Genomic DNA, 20,971 nt, shown 5'->3' on the forward strand with positions numbered 1-20,971 from the left:
AGAGCAGGCCTCTCTTTCTTTGTATCAGTGGAAAGCTGCCTGCTTGGACAGAGCACTAGCTAACCTCAACTCCATGTGTGGGCCTCTTACGCACTGTGCAAAGCTGGAGAGAACCTTTTAGAACACCTGGTGTCTGAAAGGCTCAAAAGTCTCATCCAGAGCTTGGAAAAAGTGTAAATACACTCAAGAAGCACTCAAAGAGGATTGAGACGCAAAGTAGGGTAAAATCCATTCAATCAGATGGTGAAAAGCTTCTTTTTCTGTACTGTAACTACGTCAGGAAGTGGCTGCTGGAAGCACCATCTGTGGGGTTTGGCTCATCGGTCCCCTGTGATACTGGTAGATGAAATTAGTTGCTGTTCTACCTGTCTCGTTAAAGCGACAGGACTGAAGAAGCCCCTAGTGATTTCAGCACGAACATACAGATAGCAGACAACCCGCTGTAGCCTTAATGATCTCAGTGGGACCTGCATGGCTGAGAGAGCGGTGTGAATGGCAGCAGAGGATAGTGTAAAACCTTTGTAGCAATGATTAATTTATGAGTTAGTTCACAGACACTTGTTGGATTTCTACCTGTTGCTGCTAATTGTAATACTTTTGCAAATAAACTCTAAGTCATTCTTTTTCACAGCTTTCAATAAGATGACACAGATGCATTAATGCCACCTCTGGAAATAAGATGGGCCAACTCTCATTTAAATGTAGCCTAGAAACAAAAAGTAAAGTATGGACTTTGCCTAATTCTCCCATCTTTAGCTGTTTTCAGACATGTCATGAGAATTGGGTCTGCATTTTAGCCAGGGGAAGTTTAACTACACATTTAATCCCTGTGATAGTTTAATATAAGAAGAAAAGTGCAGTTCCAGCAGTCTGCCCCAAATTTTTTCCTTCACATTGTCTAAAGCTGGGCCAAATTGGAGTTTTAGGAAGGCTGATTCTGTCCCCCGAGCCTTATGTTTGACACCTGTTTAGGTGAAGGGTGGTGCCTGTAGGGTGCAGGAGCTAAGACAAGATGCATTGCTCCCACAAATTTGTTGTCAGTCCTTCAGGCAGTTACCTGCACTGTTCATTACAGAAGAGGATTAGGGTGACTGAAAAAAAAAAAGTGGTTGTAGGGGTGGGTGTGATCATTAGGAATTTAATTTTCAGGATTCTGATTTTAAAAATTCCAAATTCGGACTTTTTTCTGATAAAATTTTCCAAAAGACCCCACTGGCCCTCATCCTCTTCCGCAATTCTTACATCTCCTGTAATGTCTATAGAAGTTCAGGGCTGCGATGGATACTCACTGACTGCTCACCTGTTACTGACAAAGAAAGCAACAGTAACATCCTTAAATGGGAACTCTGGTTCATTTCAGCCACATCACTGCAACCATTTCTCAGCTTTTGAGGTTTGCACAAAAGTAAAAGGAAACAGGTTACATGAGGTCTTTCTTTTTACTTTTTTTTCTTTTTCCTGCTGTTGATGAAGTCATCACAGGCCAACCTAGATCCAGCCTTAGTGTTAATCTAGACTGTACAAACACTGGAAATACTACATGCAACTGTTGCAGTTTATATCAAACAACAAGGAAAGTCTTTACAAATTCAGTCACACTGCCTTTAATGCATCCGTAACCTGTTCGCTCTGACAGCTGATGCCCGCAAATTACACCAGGTGGACCTCGACTGTGCTCAATTTATGTTTCTCACCAAGCACCGATTCCACTAATAGTTTATCGACTGTGATGACGTGACTTCAGGCTACGCATACAACCTCGAGGAGCACAGCTGTTATTAGGAAATATGGTTACCATGTGTGACATCAGCCACCGCAGCGCATCCCATTTCAAGGACATTGTAGGACAAGTGGGGTGTTTCTGGGTTTTTGGGGTTTTGTTTATTTTTTTTTTAGGTGTTTTGCTCCCAAAAAAGAAACAAAGAAAAAACAGAAGGAAGGATAAGCCAGCCACCTGAGAGAGGAGGGGAGATTGTCATTCAGCAGGCGTCTGATGACTGTCAGGCAGTTCTCCTCCACTGCAGATGTGACGCAAACATACACTCCTCTTTCTCTTCTCTCCGCTGTGTCATCCTCCTCCCCGTCCTCCCCTCTGCTCCCTCTTCCTCTCCTTTCCTCTCCTCATTTCCTCTCCTTGTCTCGCCTGCTGTTTTCTTACCCTGCATGCCTCTGCTTACTCTCTGGGCATTTCTCTTCCTCTTTCTCCTTTTATTTATTTATTTATTTACCTCTCTGGCCTCCCACATTCCAGTTTTACCCCTACTTTTTTTTCCTCTTTCCATCCTCTCAGTGGAGATGAGTGGGTGGAGTGAAGCATTGTGCCCTGGAGATTGTTGTGCCATCCGCTTTTCAGACGGGCCAGACTTTGTGTGCATGAGTGTGTGTACTTGAAGAGCCCTCACACGACAAGAAAAATGGACATTCCCTTTTATTCAGGCTTAAATAAACGATCTGAGTTATTGCTTCATCGCTGTTGTCCTACAAATATATAAATCTTATTTAGACAATGACAGCTTATTTTCTGTTTCTCTGCCTCTCCCGCAATTCTTGATTTTGTGTCCAGACATTTTTCTTTTTGTTTTATTTTCGTTTTGGACCTAATTATTGCTCACGACCAGCCTTTTTCTCCTCACACTCCTTTCCATGTCAGCTCGGAATGAAAAATATCGCTCTCTCTCTCTACATTTCCTCGTATCTTCTCACTTACTCCTCATCTTCAACCCCTCCTCCTCCTCCTCTTTGGCCATTTTTAGACAGCAAATCCCATCCTCTGCTACACAACATCTCTGAGTGCCTGAGTATGTCCAAGTTCTGCATATGTTTTTTCAGAGATAGTAAAAGACCCACACATTAAAAAACAAAACAAAACAAAACATCATCCACCAAATCAAGACCACGGTATACCCCTCAATAGATATTTAACCTCAAGTCTTATTTACACATCTGGAAAAGCAAAAAAGGAAAGTGATGCTCATTTTCCAGTGGAATAATTGGTTTTACACAGTGGTTGGCTTATTGGTTGAGGGGAAAAATAGATGGAATATGGGAAATTGTAGGGAGAACTGTACCCACTTAGCAGTGTTCTGCAACAGAATGAAAGATTTGTTTTGCTGTTTTTCAGGTCACTGGGCTTGTTTAGTGTGTGAGCCTGAAGGCAAGTTTGTTGTCTTTTTTTTTTTCTTCAGGTGAGCTGCTTTATTTGTTTTTGATTTGTTTTTGTTTTTTTTAGAGAGATGCCTTCAAGACACATCAGAAGTCTCACCTTGGAGGATGAACTGTTGCTTCACAGCTTCTTGGATTTTTATACGAGTCTGTGTTTCTGTTTGAGTTTTATTATTGCACAGTTTGAAGGTCTGAAGTGCTTCATACCTGTTTTGAGTTCGAAGTTTGATTTCAGGTGATACTGCAGAGCTCTAATTTTTGCTCTGTTCTCATCTCTGGTTTTGAATCTTTGGTCTGTGTTCAGCTTCAGTTTCTATTTTGAGCTCCATGTTTTTTCCCCAAGTTTAATCCCTCTTTGTTCGTTACTCTGTCGCATGTTTATGCCTTTGTCCTCTGGTGTTTTCTTGTCTCTGTGTTCATGATTAGTGGAAATCTTTTTATCCTTTTTTTAGTTATATGTCTTTAGGCTTGTTTCCTGTTTTACTTTGACAGATGGTTTCTCTTGGGTCTTGCTTCGGGTCTCGCTTCCTGTCTGTCTTCCCCTGATGGTTCCGATTGTGAGCACCTGTGTCTTATTCCTCCAGCTGTATCCCTAATCAGCCTTCTGTGTCTGTATATACGGCATCCTCCCCGTGTCTTTTGTTGTAGCATCTGTTGAGTTACCCTCAGTGTGTGCTGTCCTGAGGGGTACACTACAAAGTTCAACACAGCCTCAAAGTTCAGCAAAACCTTTGTAGGTTTTTTGAACAAATCCATGGGTGCCTCCTACTAGAGAAATTATCAGGTTATGATGATAATAAAATGGCGATAAACTATAAATAACATAAAAATATATGCAAACAGGCAAGAAATTAATACTGCAGAAAATTGTTAATGTCAGGATTTAGCACATAGAGCAGTACGATAAACATTTCATGTCTCAGAGCTGCTGTTATTAATAATGTGATGGCTACATATTAGAGCTCAGAAACTGGTTACATTTAAACTTGTTACAGTCCCATATAACGGAGCTGTGGAAACCAGTTTGTCACAGTTCAAAGTGAAAAATAAAAGCTGCTGCACTAGCAGCTGCTGTAAAAGAGACTTAACTACAGATTAGAACCAGGTATGAAAATATTTGTACATTTTCTGCATCGCCAACTGAATACATACACATTCAAGTGATAATGTGATACACAGTTTACACATATAAATTCATATAAATATATAAATACCTCTAGGACAGAATCCATATCACAGTTAAAATACGCTGTAAATAAAAGAATGAAAATGTGTCTCTTCCCACAGATTTTAAATCAAAACTCTAAACATAACCTGTTATTGACAAGGTTGTGTGTTTTGCATAAGTTACCATGGTGATTTAGCCATTATTTTCAAAGCACAAATTTCATAAAAATCTCCAACTTTAAGCCATTAATCTCACTTTGTAGTTCCACCCTCTGCTCGCTTTTCTTTTTTATGACACCTTGAGTGTTAAAAAAGAAGTGACATGAATGTTCCTGAACAAACACACTGTGAACTTTAACTGCTGAAAACTTTTCTGATGGGTCACAGCTAGCTACACACACAGTGTGATCTTACACACACAAATTGGCTCAGTTGGATATAAATAAAAGCTTCACCTGTATGAGACAATAATCTTGAAAAGCAGCCAGATTGAAATTAGGATTGAGCAGGAACTAAACAAAAAGCAGCAGGAGGACATTCATGTTTGAGAAAGTGCTGGAAACTTAGATTAGGCAGGTATAGTTGCTAAAGCTCACAAAGAGCACATAGACTGTTATGTATGTATGACACAGCTGACACTGAAGCAAAGACTGTAGTGAAGACATCACTATTTATACATATAAGGGTAATCAGGAAATAGGACACAGCAGGGTAACAAGATGCAGGTGAAAATAATCAAAGACAATGAAACAGGAAGAGGACGTGAAACTAAGAAAGTACCAAAGTAAAACAGGAAGCGAGAACTGTAGCTAAATGAGCAGTTTACACAAGAGGAAGTGACAGTAGATATGGAGAGAATAAAATACCATATAATAAAATCACCACCAATCATTGCCATACATGACAGCGGCACAGCTCCATGACTGTCATACATAGCTTGCTGAAGTGTTATAAAATGTAATAAAAGATAAGAGATTACTTTTTCTTGAATGCACATTTAAACTCATACAAGTTTAAAGATTCTTTTGTTTTCAGGAAGCATGAATTCATATCTTCTCTTTGAAAAATATACAATGGACATTTATTTGCTGGGAGTAAATTGTCATAAGACTCAGATGCAAGAACTGAAGCTACAACACACAGATGCAGAATTCAGAATGGCACCTTAATACATATATTTATGTCATTACTTTCTAGTTAAAGTGCAACTAATATAACATTTTATCTGGGCCCAAATATGTCATACAATCTGAGATGAAGATCAAGTGTACGCATGGTAGAAAATCATTTTACACTGAAATATCACTGACGTAAAAAAAAATGGGTTTTCTTTGAAGTATTGTAATGATCTCTACTGGCCTCATACCAGGGGGCAGTCATACACCAGAGTCCAAACTAAGTCAGTCTGACTGCACAATTAGTGAGTCCAGAATGGTTTGTAATTAAAAATAGATTAAATGAGATACGTGGAAACAAAGCAGCGCTTCATACTATGAAAAACTGAGCAAAGTGAGCCCTGCTGTACAGTAAGGTGATAAATGCAGTTTTAATGTAACTCTGAAAAAGAAACCACGAGCTGGTGCACAGAAAAGATGGTTATTAGAGGACGCATCACTGCATGAAGTGGTGTTTCTTTATTTTACATTGTAAATATTATCATGTGCTCCTAAATAGTCAGGGTACTGTTAGGGCTGACATACCAATTATCACCTATCACAGACCGTATTGGTCAGGTGTAGTGGGCATGTGTGAGTCCTTTTGTCGTCTCATTCATCCCTCCATCAGGAGTCTTGACAAGGTCCATGTATCACTTAGCCCCAGGTTGTCAGGCCCTTCCCATAAGCCACTGCTGCCTGGAAGATTAATGACTGTCGTAATCTTACACTTAGATACTGCTAATAGGTGAGACTGCAGATAGTGTTTTGCCCCGTACTGTTGAGGTAATGAATTCTCCTTTGTTTTATATGTTTTGGAACATTTTAGAGGCAAATTAGACACCTGTAATTAACAGGTTCCCTTTATCTGCTGATTTCATTTGTTTTTGCTGTCTAATTGAAAAAAAGAAAAATGTTAAAGTTATGAATAAATGATAAATACTTTATCTTGTCTCCTGTCTCAATAAGCATTTTGGTTTTAGATACATTCAATACTTTGTGTGTTATCCAAAGAAATGCCATTTTCTTTTCCCTTCAAGTCAGAAAGAAAATTAATGAGTCCATCGACAGCTGGACATCTGTTGGACACATCTGTTCAGCAAGCTGACCTCAGATATGGAAGAAAAAGTCCTTCAAAAAACTTTGAGCAAAACTTGTGAACAGGTTTGGGATGCACTTGTGATTAGAGGCTCAGTGGGTTGGATCTTTAAAAAATAAATGCAGAAAAGAGTGAATATGCTCATCTTTCCCTCAAATGCATCTGTCAAGGTTCCACATAGCAACACATTCAGAGCTAATCTGTTTCAGAGGCAGTGGGTCATAACAAAAAACTCTGTAATGCATGAAGATAATATGGTGATTCTGTACCTTTCAGAAGCAAATTCACATTTTATTTCCTGAAATAAAGTAGCCTCTACACTTTACCCACAACAGTAAGCTTTTATTCTTTTTTATCACCAGTTCCAAATAGCAGGTTTATGTTTAGTGTCCTTGAGTTGTAATGATTTTTTTTAGCCATGCTACTGGCGTGTTTCTGTGAAGGGCAATGTAGGTTTAGAACTGAATATATTGACAGCTATGGACTGCCAGAATATTTTGTGCAAACCCTAGATTGCATATAAGAAAAATTAAACTTATATTGCAGTGCTTTGAACTTTCATTTTTTCCCCTAATGGCTAACAGACAGCAGCTCCTTGAGTGTGCAAAAAAAGTCTGATTGACTTGGCGAACCTGCAGTTTTGACCAATACTAACACCTCAAGTAAAAATGTGTTCCCTTTCCAAAAAGGAGATCAGAGTGTGCGCGCCAATTATAACACAAGCATTGCACTTTTTGGCCTTACAGGAAAGGGTGTTGAAAAGGAGGCTCCGGCTGACAGTTGGACTTCAGATAGAGGAGAAAATATGCAGGCTCCATCTTGGCCGTGGAACAGTGGGCAAGGTTTTCACAGTCTCACAGATGACCGAGGAGGCATGGGAGTTCACTAGGCCAGTCTACACGTGTTTTGTGGACTCAGAGAAAAACCTATGACTGTGCTCCCAGAGATATTTGAGGAATCTGAGGCGTCTGCACAAACAAAGTGTGCCAACATGTTCCGACCTGAATATGAGCAATAGTGTCTTCTCAGTCGTTTGGAGGTAATCACATAAATGAATGCTTATTAGACACTTACTAAGTTAAGCATTTGCATGCAATGAGCTCATTAGTTATTCCATAAGGACTTTTATGCTGGGAGCGCTGACACTCAGTGGTTCAATATGAACCTATTAAGCGTGTTTATGATGCTGTGGATTATACTCATTGTTAGAAACCATAATCTCTCCAGTATGAGCGCCAATTACCTTGACATAAATGAGGATGGCCATTTTGTCATTTTAGGTTGCTCTTTCTTTCCTTTTTCTGCTCGAGTGAACTCAGACAGCACTCAATTAAGCGCAGACATGCTATATGTGTGCTGGTAGTACAGAGAGCTGAAGAGAGTGTGTCAGATAGTAATTCTAAGAAATAGACATATACATGATGTAATTCTCCTCTCCTGCCATTCAGATGAGCTGTCAATCTTTCTGGGGGTTTGATTTACCTCTGATTCTTCTTACTTTTCTTTAAGGCAAGAAAACACCTGCTCTTCTGTGCCTCCTCTAATTGTCACATGCGCACGCAGACAGATGTCACACTTTTAATGGGTTTACAATATATGAAGATATGTAGGCAGGATCAGTGGTAAGAGGGATTCTTGACTTTTCCTCATGGTTTTATGGGTGCGTGTGATTTCCTCAAAAAATGTATTAATTAACTAATTAATTTTAAAAATGTTTTTGCGGGGTTCATAACATGGACAGAGTATTAAAAGGTATAAGCTTATCATTACCCACAAATAACCACAAATAACCAAGGACCTGCTGAGGGTAGCTTGACTCACAGATTGCAAGTTGCAAATTCAAAGTACTGATCGTACCAGAGCATTCAGCTATGAAGTGGCGTGATGGTGAAAGCCTAAATTGCAGTTCTTCACAGAAAAACTTCAGAAGAGGTTTATGTTGTCTGAAGGCTCTCCAGTCTGCTGTGTGCACTTAAGTATATATTCTCTTTGAACCCTCAGTTTTTTACCACGATGAATACCAGCACGTCACTGACTTTGTTTTATTATTGGCAAACTAAAGGTGAACTGAGGCCGTCTCTAGTTAATATTTCTGTAACATTGTTTGTACTTCCATTAATTTAATTAGAAAAATTTCAAAGGAAGCCAATTCTTCACAGAAGCATCTGAAAACAACCTGTGCGTATTAAAAAATATCAGATGCAGGTTCTCCTACAAACAAACAACAACAACAACAAAAAAACAGGCATAAATTGTTGTTTTCAAAGTTCTGAGCACGAAGCAGGTTACACAATAAAGTAGACTGTTGCTACATCCATAGGAAATAAGAGTGTAATGAAAAACACATGATTACATCAGAAAGTGTGACAAAAGTGTGTGCATTCACACAATGCCATAGAGGGAAAGACTTCAGCAATGATCTCAGAGAGACAATTGTTGCTGTCCAATCTGGGAAAGGTTATGAAGCCATTTCTAAACAATCTGAAATCAATCATCCTACTGTGTGAAAGATTATTCACAAGTGGAAGGCATTCAAGACAGCTGCCTATCTTGCCAGGAGTGGACATTTCAGCAAATTCACTCTAAAAACTCTGACCATGAAATGCTCAGAGAAACTACAAAAAAAAGAAAAGAAAAAATATAAAAAGCCCAAGAGCTACATCTCAGACTGTACCGGCCTCAGATTGGATGTTAAATGTTAAACTTCATGGCAGTAAAATTAGAAAAAGACTGGAAGGAAGGAGGAGCTCCCAGGGTTGCAATAGTCCAAAGTCCAGACCTTGACCCCAGTGAAATGCTGTGGTGGCCCTGAAGAAAATGCTTGAAGACCTCTACGAATTGAAACAATATTGTAAAGAAGAGTGGGCGAAAATGGCTCAACGGCGTTTTAGAGACTGATAAAGTGCAGCTTAAAGTGCTTCTGTGTCTACTGAGTCATAGGCTGTACTTAATTTTCCAGACACTGCATCTGGTTTTTGGCTTTGCTGTTAAATACTGTAAATAATGTGTAATATCACATGTTGTTCTTCATCTGAGACTAAATTTTGCTCATTTTCAATTTCAATTTTTACCATAGTTTAGAATAGAGGGTGCAAGACATGAAGCAGACAACCACTCTGAAATCACACAGACTGTAACTTTAGGTTGCTTTGGATAGTAATGTGCCAAATTAATGCTATATAAGAGTCATTGCATTACTACTACTTAGTAGTAGGTAACAGGAAGAAATAAACGTGAGAATTGCATTGTTTTCACTGTGGTTGCAAAAAAACTGTTTATACTGTGAGGCTCTAAAAATCATTCAATTTCGGGGTAAACGTGAGATTAAAGTTAAGATCAGGCAGGCACTGTAAGTCTAAAGAAAAACAATTTAAGTGAACATAATGTCCTCTGTTGTAATGGAAAAATGACCGTGTGTGTGTGTGTGTGTGTGTGTGTGTGTACGTTTCACTGATGGATCTGAGAATGTCTCAAAAGTTCAGACAGTGCTCGAGGCTTGCTGTCTCATGTCGAGCAACATCAGACTGACAGTTTCTCACTCACACACTGGGAAGAAGGATGGAGAGCAAATGGCACAATGATATGTTTATTGAGAGGCTTTGGATAATAGAAAAGGTGGCGGCTGCTGCTGGAATGTCACAATAATTGACCCAAAAATAAAGAAAAGAAAAAAATTAAAAGAAAAAAAAAGATCATAGACATCAACACCCTTATCTAGAGACACGCGCACGCACGCACGCACAGTCATTCATACACCAACATTCTTCACCTCCACTCCAATCACTCCAGAGAGAGAGAAAAATCTTATCAATGCACAGGACAAGACGGTATCACAAGTTCTACGAGTTAATTTCTACATGAAAAAATTCACAGTTAACACATAGGTGAGGGAGATTTCTTTTTTAGGCACGGCAAAAGCAATAAGATGTTCATCTCAACAACAACGAAATAATGATAAAAATAAAACAGTCCACACATTTCAATAAAAACTCAGGGGGCCCAGGTGCACTGAATGTTTACAATGGATTTGAGGTGGGAAATGTCTTCGATTTGCAGCCTCCAGGGGCTCAATTGAAAGGTCGCACTCACAACAAAGGAGAAAACAGTTTAGGGTTGTATGCAATAAAGGTTAAACGACACCAGAATGTGGCTTCTTTTAACTGGAATAGTACCAGAGTAAGGACTCAGTTCATCTGGTTTTACCCCCTGTTTACATGTTTGTATCACTTCATATACAGTGGTGTGAAAAAGTGCCCGCTTTCTGATTTTTTGGTTTGTCATCACACTTAAATGTTTCAGATCATCAAACAAATTGAAATATTAGACCAAGATGACACAAGTAAACACAAAATGTAGTTTCTAAGTGTTTATTATTAAGGGCAAAAAATCCAAACCTACATGTCCCTGTGTGAAAAAGTGATTGCCCCACCTTGTTAAATCATGATTTAGCATGCATTTTCCCAGGAGTGGCCAGCCTCCCAAAGTTACACCATCCAGGACGTCACAAAGGACCCAGAACAAGAACCAAAGAACTGGCCTCACTTGCCTCAGTTAGAGTCAGTGGTCATGACTCCACCATAAGAAAGAGACTGGGCAAAAATGGTCTGCATGGAGTTCCAAGATGAAAACCACTCCTGAGCAAAAGGAACATAAACTTGGGTTCTGCAGCAGGACAATGATCCAAAACACACCAGCTCCACCTCTGAATAGCTTAAGAAACTCAAAATGAATACTTCGGAGTGGCCTAGTCAAAGCCCTGACTCCGATTGAGATGCTGCGGCATGACCTTAAAAAAGCGGTTCGTGCTTGAACTACAAATGTTCTGCAAAGATGAGTGGGACTAAATTCCTCCACAGCGTTGTAAAATACCAGTTATTGCAAACGTTTGATTGCAGATTGCTGCTGCTAAGGGTTATTATGTTTAGGGGGCAATCACTTTTTCACACAGAGCCATGTAGGTTTGGAATTTTTCCCCTTTAATAATAAAACACATTCATTAAGAAACTGCATTTTGTGTTTACTTCTGTTAACTTTGTCTAATATTTAAATTTGTTTGATTATCTAAAACATTTTAGTGTGACAAACATACAAAAACATTGGAAATCAGCAAAGGAAAAAACACTTTTTCACACCAGTGCAAATATACACATTTAAGATTTTGCAGAACTTGGGACTGGAACATTTAATATAAATGTGATCCCAGGTTGTTCAGAGGAATGGCTATTTTTAATCTACAAACGTCTTCACTGGTCTCCTCCAACGCTTTGAAACGATCATATACGAGTAAACAACACACAGATAATATCACAGACAGTTACTGGAGCTGTTGTTCTTTTTCTATATTTGAAAATCGAGTTCAGAAATTTCACCGTGTTGTCGTGTCTGTGTAGAATGCTTCAGGAGGACGCTAAATACCGTATATAACCGGGTAATCAGTGATAATTTAGCAGCCACTTCTGCACGTCGACACGATAAGCACACTGAGACAGATCCGTGCGCGTTTCCTCCTTTCGTCTTTGGAAAACCTTGTGCTCAGATAGGAGGGAGAGTCTGTGACATTCCCCCCACTCACCCTTTCCAGCTAAAATACATCAATACATAAAATACATAAAATGTAGCAGCTGGACTGAGAAAAACACGGTAGCTCTTTGACAGGATGTATGTCACATTGTAGGCCTTTCAATGAGCGCCACTGAGTGGATAGGCTGGTGTTTTTATTTGTGTGAATGGAAGGATGTGCATTTTATATCTATATATCTATATATAGAGAGATATATAGATATATAGATATGCACTAGGTTTGGTTGTTTGTTATTTAATCAGTACCTTACAGTGGCCAAGGGCAACCACACAGTCAAACAAAGGAAGCACTGAGGCAAAAAACTGTTTTCAAGCAGCCTGAAAAACAATACAACACTCAAAAGACTGAGCAATATTGCTGGTATTTAGAGTCAGCCCACACGCAATTGCTAATCTAGAAAAAAAAACCCTGTGATGTTTGCTTTAAAATTATATTTTAATTTCTAATCAGAATAAGCCTCTCTTATGGGATGTAAACTTTGATGTCTTGGAGTTATGGTGCGTTCACATCATATCAGAGTCCGTGTCACACCCTGATAATTATAATAACTACGACCGGGAGGCGTTCCTTTTATTTTTTCTGTCATTTTTTCATCCCCTCAAAATTTTTCCCCCTACAATTCAGCATATTTGACTCGGAACAAGATAATAATAGATACTGAATACCTGGAAGCCAGATGAATACAGATGGCTTCCTCATCTCAGCCAAATGTATCAGTCAAAACTAATAAATTCCAAATGTAACGGCTTCAGTATTATACCGTCAGTATTTGTAATACTCATAGGACCGACTGCCACGAGATTGTGAATCCTCGCAAAGTCCTGGGAATCTTAAAAAGGGTTTTTTAGCATATTGCCTCCCTTCAAAGTGCAGGTTCCTGCGCATTTGGGCAATCTTTGTCAACTCATATATTCAAATATTCATAAGATATTAGGCAGATATTTGGGTTAGGGTGACCCATCATCGGTAGATATATCACATGAACCAAAAAGCCCAACACACTTATGAATAACATAAACCAAAAATGACTTTATAAGATGACAAGGACGGGGCAAATACGCCTTTATTTTTTCCCCTTGTAAATTTAGACTGTCGTCTGATTTAACGGTTGTGGCAGCGGGGGTCAGTCTGTCCTACAAATTCTCTGAAGGACGATTTTTTCGTCTCTGAATTGAGACTAATACTTAAACTGCTTGACAAAACAGCGAGAATCACATTAAATTTAACCATTTAAGCCATGAGTGCCTTAAAGCTGATGTCTTTTTCCTTTATGCATTTTCTTCCATTACACTTTGTTCCTATTCTTCGTGTCTGACTCTGTGCCACTGGCTGAATTAGCTACCACAGTGATACTATTGCTCCACATACGGGAGATCATAATGAATGCTGGATGCGAACTGTCTTTATTCAAAGCAACAACATACACATAGACTACAGTGGTGACTTGTGGTTAAGGATTTTAGCCAAAACTTAATTAATTTGAGATAACATTTTTCATCCCCACAGCTAAAACATGTTAATCACAGTGGAGATGGCATTAAGTGTGTCTTTGTATGTGTGTGTAAGAGTGTGTGAGCATGTTCCTGCATCACAGACAGACGTGTTTATTTGCTGTGCGCTTGTTTGGATAAGCCTATGCCTGGATGTACTGCTTCCAATGTTTCCGAGTGAGTGTCTGTGTGTGTGTGTCAGCTCAGCAGATGGAGTTTGATTCTCACCACTGGGAAATCTCAGTCCCACAATGCACTGGGAGCGGCGCCAAATGAGGAAGAGGCAGTAGCAGCAGCAATGAGGAACCAATCACAGTTTGAATGCTGAAAAAATGTGCTTTCCCCTCTCTCGCATTCCTTCTCATTGCAGTTCCTCCGGGGTTAGCCATTGTTGTGCTATCCATCAGCATGAATTGGGTCTATACATGAGTTAATTCTTAGCTTGTGTGCATAATACATGCACACGTATCACAGACACAGAAAAAAGCGATTAGCACAGATCACAAAGGAAAACGGTGACAAAAGGAATTTGAGGTCTGTTCCCAAACCTTTTTTTTTTTTCAAATTTTTTTGAACAGACAACCAGAAACAGCTGGAAATTCTGCTTTAGAAATAACAGCATAAAAATTCACAGCAACACAACCAAACGTTTCATCACTCTTGGGTCGAAGGGGAATCATTCCAAATTTAGGCTTACTTTTATCTGAAATATCTCACTTTTTTTTAAACCTCATCCCAAATCCCCCTAGCAGTCTTTTGTTGGGTTACTGAGTGCCGGAGAGAGAGGGAAGAGGAGACGATGATGGTTTCTTAGCTTTTTTAGCTAAATTCTCTTCTGTAAAAACATCTACTCATGCAACTACAACCAGCAGTTAACATGAGGATTCAATAGTAACCAATAAAAACAAAGTGCTCCCAGTAAAAGAGGCCGGATGGCAAGACGATTTGAGAAATCGCTGTGATGTGTCAACGCAAACTGATGACATCACATTCCCTTGCCACAGCAAGGCAGGATCAGATCAGATCATTGTCGTGGTGTATAAATGTGTGTGTACTGTATGTGCGTGTATGCTAGGGTTTGACCAACATGTTATTTTGTTGCCAAAATTAAGCTTTTGGATTATTTTACTGGAATTTTTTGTTGATGTGAAAAAGCTTCCAAGAGGCATTTAGTTATTATGGGCTGGACTAATTGAAAAATCCAAGTAAGGTTTATATCATAGCAGATGTCTGATTCTCTGATACGCGATCAGGGAATCAAATTCATCATATCTTGGTGGGTGCCATTAACTGATATCTGACTAGATGGCGCCAACAGCAACTGCCTGCTATCCATGACAGCAAAATGAGATATAGCTACAACCCTAGAGTGTGGTTGTGTTTGTGTGCAAATATATTTGCTTGCTCACAGTGAAAAGCAAAAAAAGCATCTTCCATCCCCTGTAGCCCTTCTTTGGCAGGTCTGGAAAAAAATAAAATAAAAAAGAAAACTAAAAAAAACCCCTAAAAGAAAGAGGTCTTTGCTCCCTAAACAACCAATCACAGTCCAGCACTGGATTATGACACTCGTAACAAATTTCTAGCAACGCCCTGATGTGAAGTATGAAAAAAAAAAAAGGGAGGAGAGAATGGCTGGCCGCCCTGAATATAGGGTCTTTTTTATCTGATGTTGTCAAATGGGTTTAGTCCTGTTGGTCATCCTTGTCTCATGCTAGTGGAGGTTCAGCAACTGGAGGCTGATTTCCCATAGGCTCACTTGCAGCTGGGGATCAAAGGTCAGCGGTGTTGTCATCTCCCTGCACCCATTGGCCCAGTAACCTCCTCCACAATCTCCCTCCAGAGCAGGTGACAGAGCAGCTGAGAGCACAGTGGTAGCGCCCTCTTCAGGAGTCTGGGGACAAACACATAAACACAATTAAAAATTTAAAGAGCTCCTGCATATAAAATATATAAACAAAAGAACTGGAATGGATGACAAGATCAACAACAACCTATCCTTACGAAGACAAAAAAATGTGCCTAAGTGTGTGTGTGTGTGCGCTGTGTGAGCATGGATGAAAGAGTAGGGCCAATGTCACTGTGTGTTAGCATCACTGAAAGGAAGGCTCAGGGTAAGTGCGTGTGCGTGTGTGTGTGTGTGTGTGTGTGTGTGTTTTCATGGATGAGCGTACGCTCGAGAGCGCTGGTGTTGATGCATTTTAACAATGATCTCAGTGTCAGCAGTGAGACCAGCAGCAGGTTTCTGAGCAAAGAGAGGATCACAACCTGAAAGCTTTAACAGCATACTTGCATACTTGTGTATAACAGTACATGAATGCTGTCTGTGATGTGTGTGGGCTGTACTACTGTGCAATAATTTCAAACATCAATTTTAATTGTTCTTCTAAATGAATTATCATTTTGCTTGAAGGGCTGAATTTTTAAGTACAAAAAAAGGGGGGGTATTGGCAAGCAAAACTTGTTCTTCATAATTCATTTTGCTGACTGTAGTTAAAAAGTCTCTCCATGCACGTAGGAGTTTTAGTACAGAACAACAACAGAAACCCCCATTTTGAACTCTTTCTGTGATTGGGGGGAGGGGCAAAGGTTTCCATGGCAGTAGGATGCTTGATGGTAGGGCCATTTTAAAGTATGGAGATGACACGGTCACTGTCAGTCTTTTACATGCACAGAAAGGAAAACCAGCCATAGACATGCTATTGAGCAATTTGTCAGGTGGTGTAAAGATTCTCATCTCCAGCTCAACATATTGAAAACCGAGAAAATAATTGTAGATTTCAGGAAAAATTCCAGCACATCTGATTCAACAAACATTAAGGGTCAAACCAAGGAATGTGTCCCTACAAATATCTGGGGACTATTATTGATTCAAGCTTGAATTTTCACACAAACTGTGAAGCAGTGTCTAAAAACATTTATATATATGTACATTTATAATAACCTGGAAATTTGCAATTTTTGTACGTATCTTTACATATACACCGTAATATTGCATACTCTGTATATATTATCGCTGTGACAGTGTTGCAACTATATGGGCAGAAATCTGTGCCATCAGAAACTGAATTTGAATAAGTTAAATTTGAATTTGAATTACTCGGATTGAATCTGAATTGTAACTTGAATGAAAGCTTTTGAAAACTGAATTTGAATTAGTCTAATTTGAAATTGAATTTATGGTTTGAAAATGAATTGATTTGCTTTGAAACTGTATTTTATCCTTTAAAAATTCAGCTCTCGAATAATTTCAGATTCACTTCTCACCATTCAGTTTCAGTTCTACAATTCAATTTCAGTTCCAAAATTCAGTTTTTTGGGACTTACATCCGGTTCCGGTTCAAGCGCAGATTAATAGAACTACAGACTGATAGCGTTACTGACGGAATCTACAGCGTCTTGAGCTGAATTAAGACTTCAGAAGTCATTCGTCATGTCGAATGACCAGCGGATAAACTCTCAGGTTGGTAATAAATGTATTACATGTATAAGAACAAGCGTCATGTTAACAATTGATAGCGTACAGTAACCTTTATGCTTATTGTAGCTGTTAGCTAAAAACGCTCATTTAGCCTAGTTTGCCCTGGATTCAGCTTTGACAAACAAATATGATCGACTGTTTCTAGTAGAATTCCAAAGTTGTCATCTTGTACCCTGTCAGAGCCCTGTATGCTTGCAGAGACCCCTACAGTAGGGAAACATGCAAAACGCTGTCCAAACCTTTGTATTTGAGCTTTATTTATGTCTTACACAGCATCCCAACTCTTTAGCTAACTTAATAACTTTAGCTAAAGTGAATAGTTAGTCTTATTCATTAGTGCAGCATTACTGGATCACCTCTGTTTGAAGTGATATAATATGATATACAACTATCACTGTGTTTAACTACCATAATAATTCTTAGGGTACTGAGTGCATGCTTAATTAGTTGTTTTTTTTAAACATACTGCTCCATTGCTATGTTTGACAGGCTGAAGTTGTCGGGTCTCCTCCTAAATCGACCATCTTTTACAGGTGTTTTGTGCCAGAAATGGAGTGTCCACTGAAGACTGAAGATACTGAATCTCTACGCCTTCATCTAGACAAGAGACATTAACTTAACCACTCTCACATGCTCTGTACCTACATCACCTTCCCTGACAGTCGTAGCTTGGCTCATCTGAGGGTGAAATTATAAGAATGTGTTATTTTGCAAAGTGCTCTCTAGGGTTCCTAAATAAAATATGGCATTGAGGTCATTTTTTTTTAAATTAATCCCTTCTTCTGAAATATAAGAACCTCTCCTGGTTTAAATGGCACTTTCTGTTCCACTCCCAACCCCAAATAGATGCTGACACAGTAACATGGAAGAGGGAAAGAAGTTGGAAAGGACTACTATAAATAAACCTAATGCCTAACAATGAAAAATGTAAAATAAGAACAATAATAATAATAAAGATAAAAGATGAAGTAACAAGTTTTTTGTTTATTCCAAATGATCATCCAGATGTCTGTGACATGTGATGACAAACACCATAATGGAAGGCCTTTGTCATCACATGCTTAAACTCATCATATATTTTTGCATATGCTGAACAGGCAGTCAGACATGCTGTAACTGTGGGGTAGAAAACTGCATGAACACCATACGGCAGGGGTCTCAAACTCCAGTCCTCGAGGGAATGGAAAAGTTGCATGACACCGGCCCTCGAGGACTGGAGTTTGAGACCCCTGTCATATTCCATATGACAGGTGTGGTTGAACTTCATGAAGACTCTGAAGTTTCTCTTCTGGCAGGACAGGAATGTCGCCTTGTCCTGTGAGCCACCGTAAGGATGTACTTAGAGTAGAACTGGACTGTCACCGGCCTCAGGCTCTTCACCTTTTCAAAGACAAAGCAGTCATTTAGATAAAATATTAGATATTGTTTACCTGTAAATGCACAAAGAGAATTTAGAAATGTAATTATTGTCAAGAGTGAACAAGCACTGATAGTGTAATCTACAGCTGTGGCCAAACGTTTAGAGAATGAGAAGTGTTGTTTATTTACAAAGTTTGCTGTTTCAGTGATAGTTGTATATCATATTATATCACTTCAAGCAGAGGTGATCCAGTAAAGCTGCACTAATGAATAAGACTAACTATTCACTTTAGCTAAAGTTATTAAGTTAGCTAAAGAGTTGGGATGCTGTGTAAGACATAAATAAAGCTCAAATACAAAGGTTTGGACAGCGTTTTGCATGTTTCCTTACTGTAGGGGTCTCTGCAAGCATACAGGGCTCTGACAGGGTACAAGATGACAACTTTGGAATTCTACTAGAAACAGTCGATCATATTTGTTTGTCAAAGCTGAATTCAGGGCAAACTAGGCTAAATGAGCGTTTTTAGCTAGCAGCTACAATAAGCATAAAGGTTACTGTACGGCTATCAATTGTTAACATGACGCTTGTTCTTATACATGTAATACATTTATTACCAACCTGAGAGTTTATCCGCTGGTCATTCGACATGACGAATGACTTCTGAAGTCTTAATTCAACTCAAGACGCTGTAGATTCCGTCAGTAACGCTATCAGTCTGTAGTTCTATTAATCTGCGCTTGAACCGGAACCGGATGTAAGTCCCAAAAAACTGAATTTTGGAACTGAAATTGAATTGTAGAACTGAAACTGAATGGTGAGAAGTGAATCTGAAATTATTCGAGAGCTGAATTTTTAAAGGATAAAATACAGTTTCAAAGCAAATCAATTCATTTTCAAACCATAAATTCAATTTCAAATTAGACTAATTCAAATTCAGTTTTCAAAAGCTTTCATTCAAGTTACAATTCAGATTCAATCCGAGTAATTCAAATTCAAATTTAACATATTCAAATTCAGTTTCTGATGGCACAGATTTCTGCCCATACAACTACTTGCACTTTGAATTCTGATTACACCAGATCTACAAGCACTATTTTACTTACTTATTATTACTTTCTTTTAAGTTAGTTTTTAGTCTTTTTAGTTGTGTGAAGGGAACCTGCAAAGTAAGAATTTCATGACTCTGCATACCAAATGTGTTTTTCAGTGTACATGACAATAAACTTCTTGAATCTTGAATCTTGGAAAAGGGTCATCGAGGTCCTCCTTTCATATTGATAAGACTATTATGACAATATTTTTTTTAAATCTTTTACTGAGTCAGTTTTATATTTTTCCTTGGTGTCATAGTACCCTGTCTTTGAAGGACAGGAACAAACTGAGTCAAACTGTAAACTGGTCAGGGCAGCTGATTGGTAAATTGCAGCTTAGCCTAGAGTCGATGTATACCAGACAGTTGCAGAGGATTGCCAGCTCTTAAATGATGATTCCCATCCCCTGTGGGATTTTCAGCTTTTCCAGGGGCAAAAAGCTGAAAAGCTATTGCAAATTGTGCACTTAATTTGAATGTATTTATTAATTTATTACATTTTTTCAGGCTTTTTGGCCTTTTTATAGTATTTATTAGTTTGGGGGTTTGAAGCTGTGGTTTTATTGAAGCCTGGAGAACGCTCTCTTTCCCTCTGTATGTGTAGCCAGTGTGTCCAGTGTCTGTGTTTGATGTCTGGTTGATGGGTTGCCTGCTCTTTTAACTGCAAAAGAAATCTACCTAAGGGCATCAATAAAGGAACCTGAACCTTCTCATACTAGCTCATCTATTGCTTTGTTGTTCACCACTTCACTGCTTTACTCTCATGGATGCTGCATTTTTGTTGGCTTCCTCTGAATATTGATTGTGCCGCACTCTCAGAAATTATACTAGGTTCATTGACTTTCAAAGGACCATAGAATACTGAGTGCTTGGGAAGCCTAAAACTGAGAAACCTTATATTAGATCTTATTGTACATCCTACACTACTGTGTAAAATCCTTGACTCTTCACCCCTGATTTCTTTATATTTTGATAGGATATGGGAAATGGGAAATAGGTGCAGCAATTTACTGAAACATGGAAATACAGTATGAAATGCAAAAACAGTCTTTGCACAATTCTAATGAACTCAAAAATCAGTATTTGGAAACTGTATCTTCATTCTTTAATATACAACCTGAACTCACTTTGGCAAGCTTTTAATATTTTGTGAATACGCCAAGTATTGGTTAATAGCTCTTTGAGAATCACCCTATGGTGCAAAACCAACCAAAAAGTCAGAATTCTGAGAATAAAGTCAGAATTCTGGGAAAAAAGGATTCTGAGAAAAAAGTCAGAATTCTGAGATTAAAGTCAGAATTCTGAGAAAAAAGTCAGAATTGTGAGATTAAAGTCAGAATTCTGGGAAAAAAGAATTCTGAGAAAAAGTCAGAATTCTGAGATTAAAGTC

The 20,971-nt window shown here is 38.8% G+C and overlaps 1 protein-coding gene and 1 long non-coding RNA gene across 5 annotated transcripts in view; both read right to left on the bottom strand.

The window, feature by feature from the left end:
* Positions 1–2,970: 2,970 nt before the first annotated feature.
* Positions 2,971–4,955, bottom strand: LOC112844184 (uncharacterized). 2 transcript variants are annotated; one of them, XR_003216857.1, is made up of 3 exons: positions 4,785–4,955; positions 4,377–4,411; positions 2,971–3,930 (listed from the first exon to the last, which is right to left on the bottom strand). It is a non-coding gene; the product is annotated as an uncharacterized LOC112844184 (long non-coding RNA). The 2 variants fall into 2 exon arrangements; XR_003216858.1 differs by lacking the exon at positions 4,785–4,955 and having other exon boundaries at positions 2,971–3,927; positions 4,377–4,444.
* A 5,197-nt stretch (positions 4,956–10,152) lies between these two features.
* The window catches only part of LOC100711195 (dehydrogenase/reductase SDR family member on chromosome X), a 52,862-nt gene continuing 42,043 nt past the window's right edge, over positions 10,153–20,971 (bottom strand). For all 3 annotated transcript variants that reach the window (XM_025903943.1, XM_005451935.4, XM_003445354.5), the window contains one exon: positions 10,153–15,544. In XM_025903943.1, coding sequence (XP_025759728.1) covers positions 15,365–15,544 — 180 coding nt within the window. In that variant the 3' untranslated portion in view covers positions 10,153–15,364. The remainder of the gene's footprint in view (positions 15,545–20,971) is intronic.

This window comes from Oreochromis niloticus, linkage group LG16 (assembly GCF_001858045.2).
Source record: "Oreochromis niloticus isolate F11D_XX linkage group LG16, O_niloticus_UMD_NMBU, whole genome shotgun sequence".
NCBI classification, from domain to species: domain Eukaryota; kingdom Metazoa; phylum Chordata; class Actinopteri; order Cichliformes; family Cichlidae; genus Oreochromis; species Oreochromis niloticus.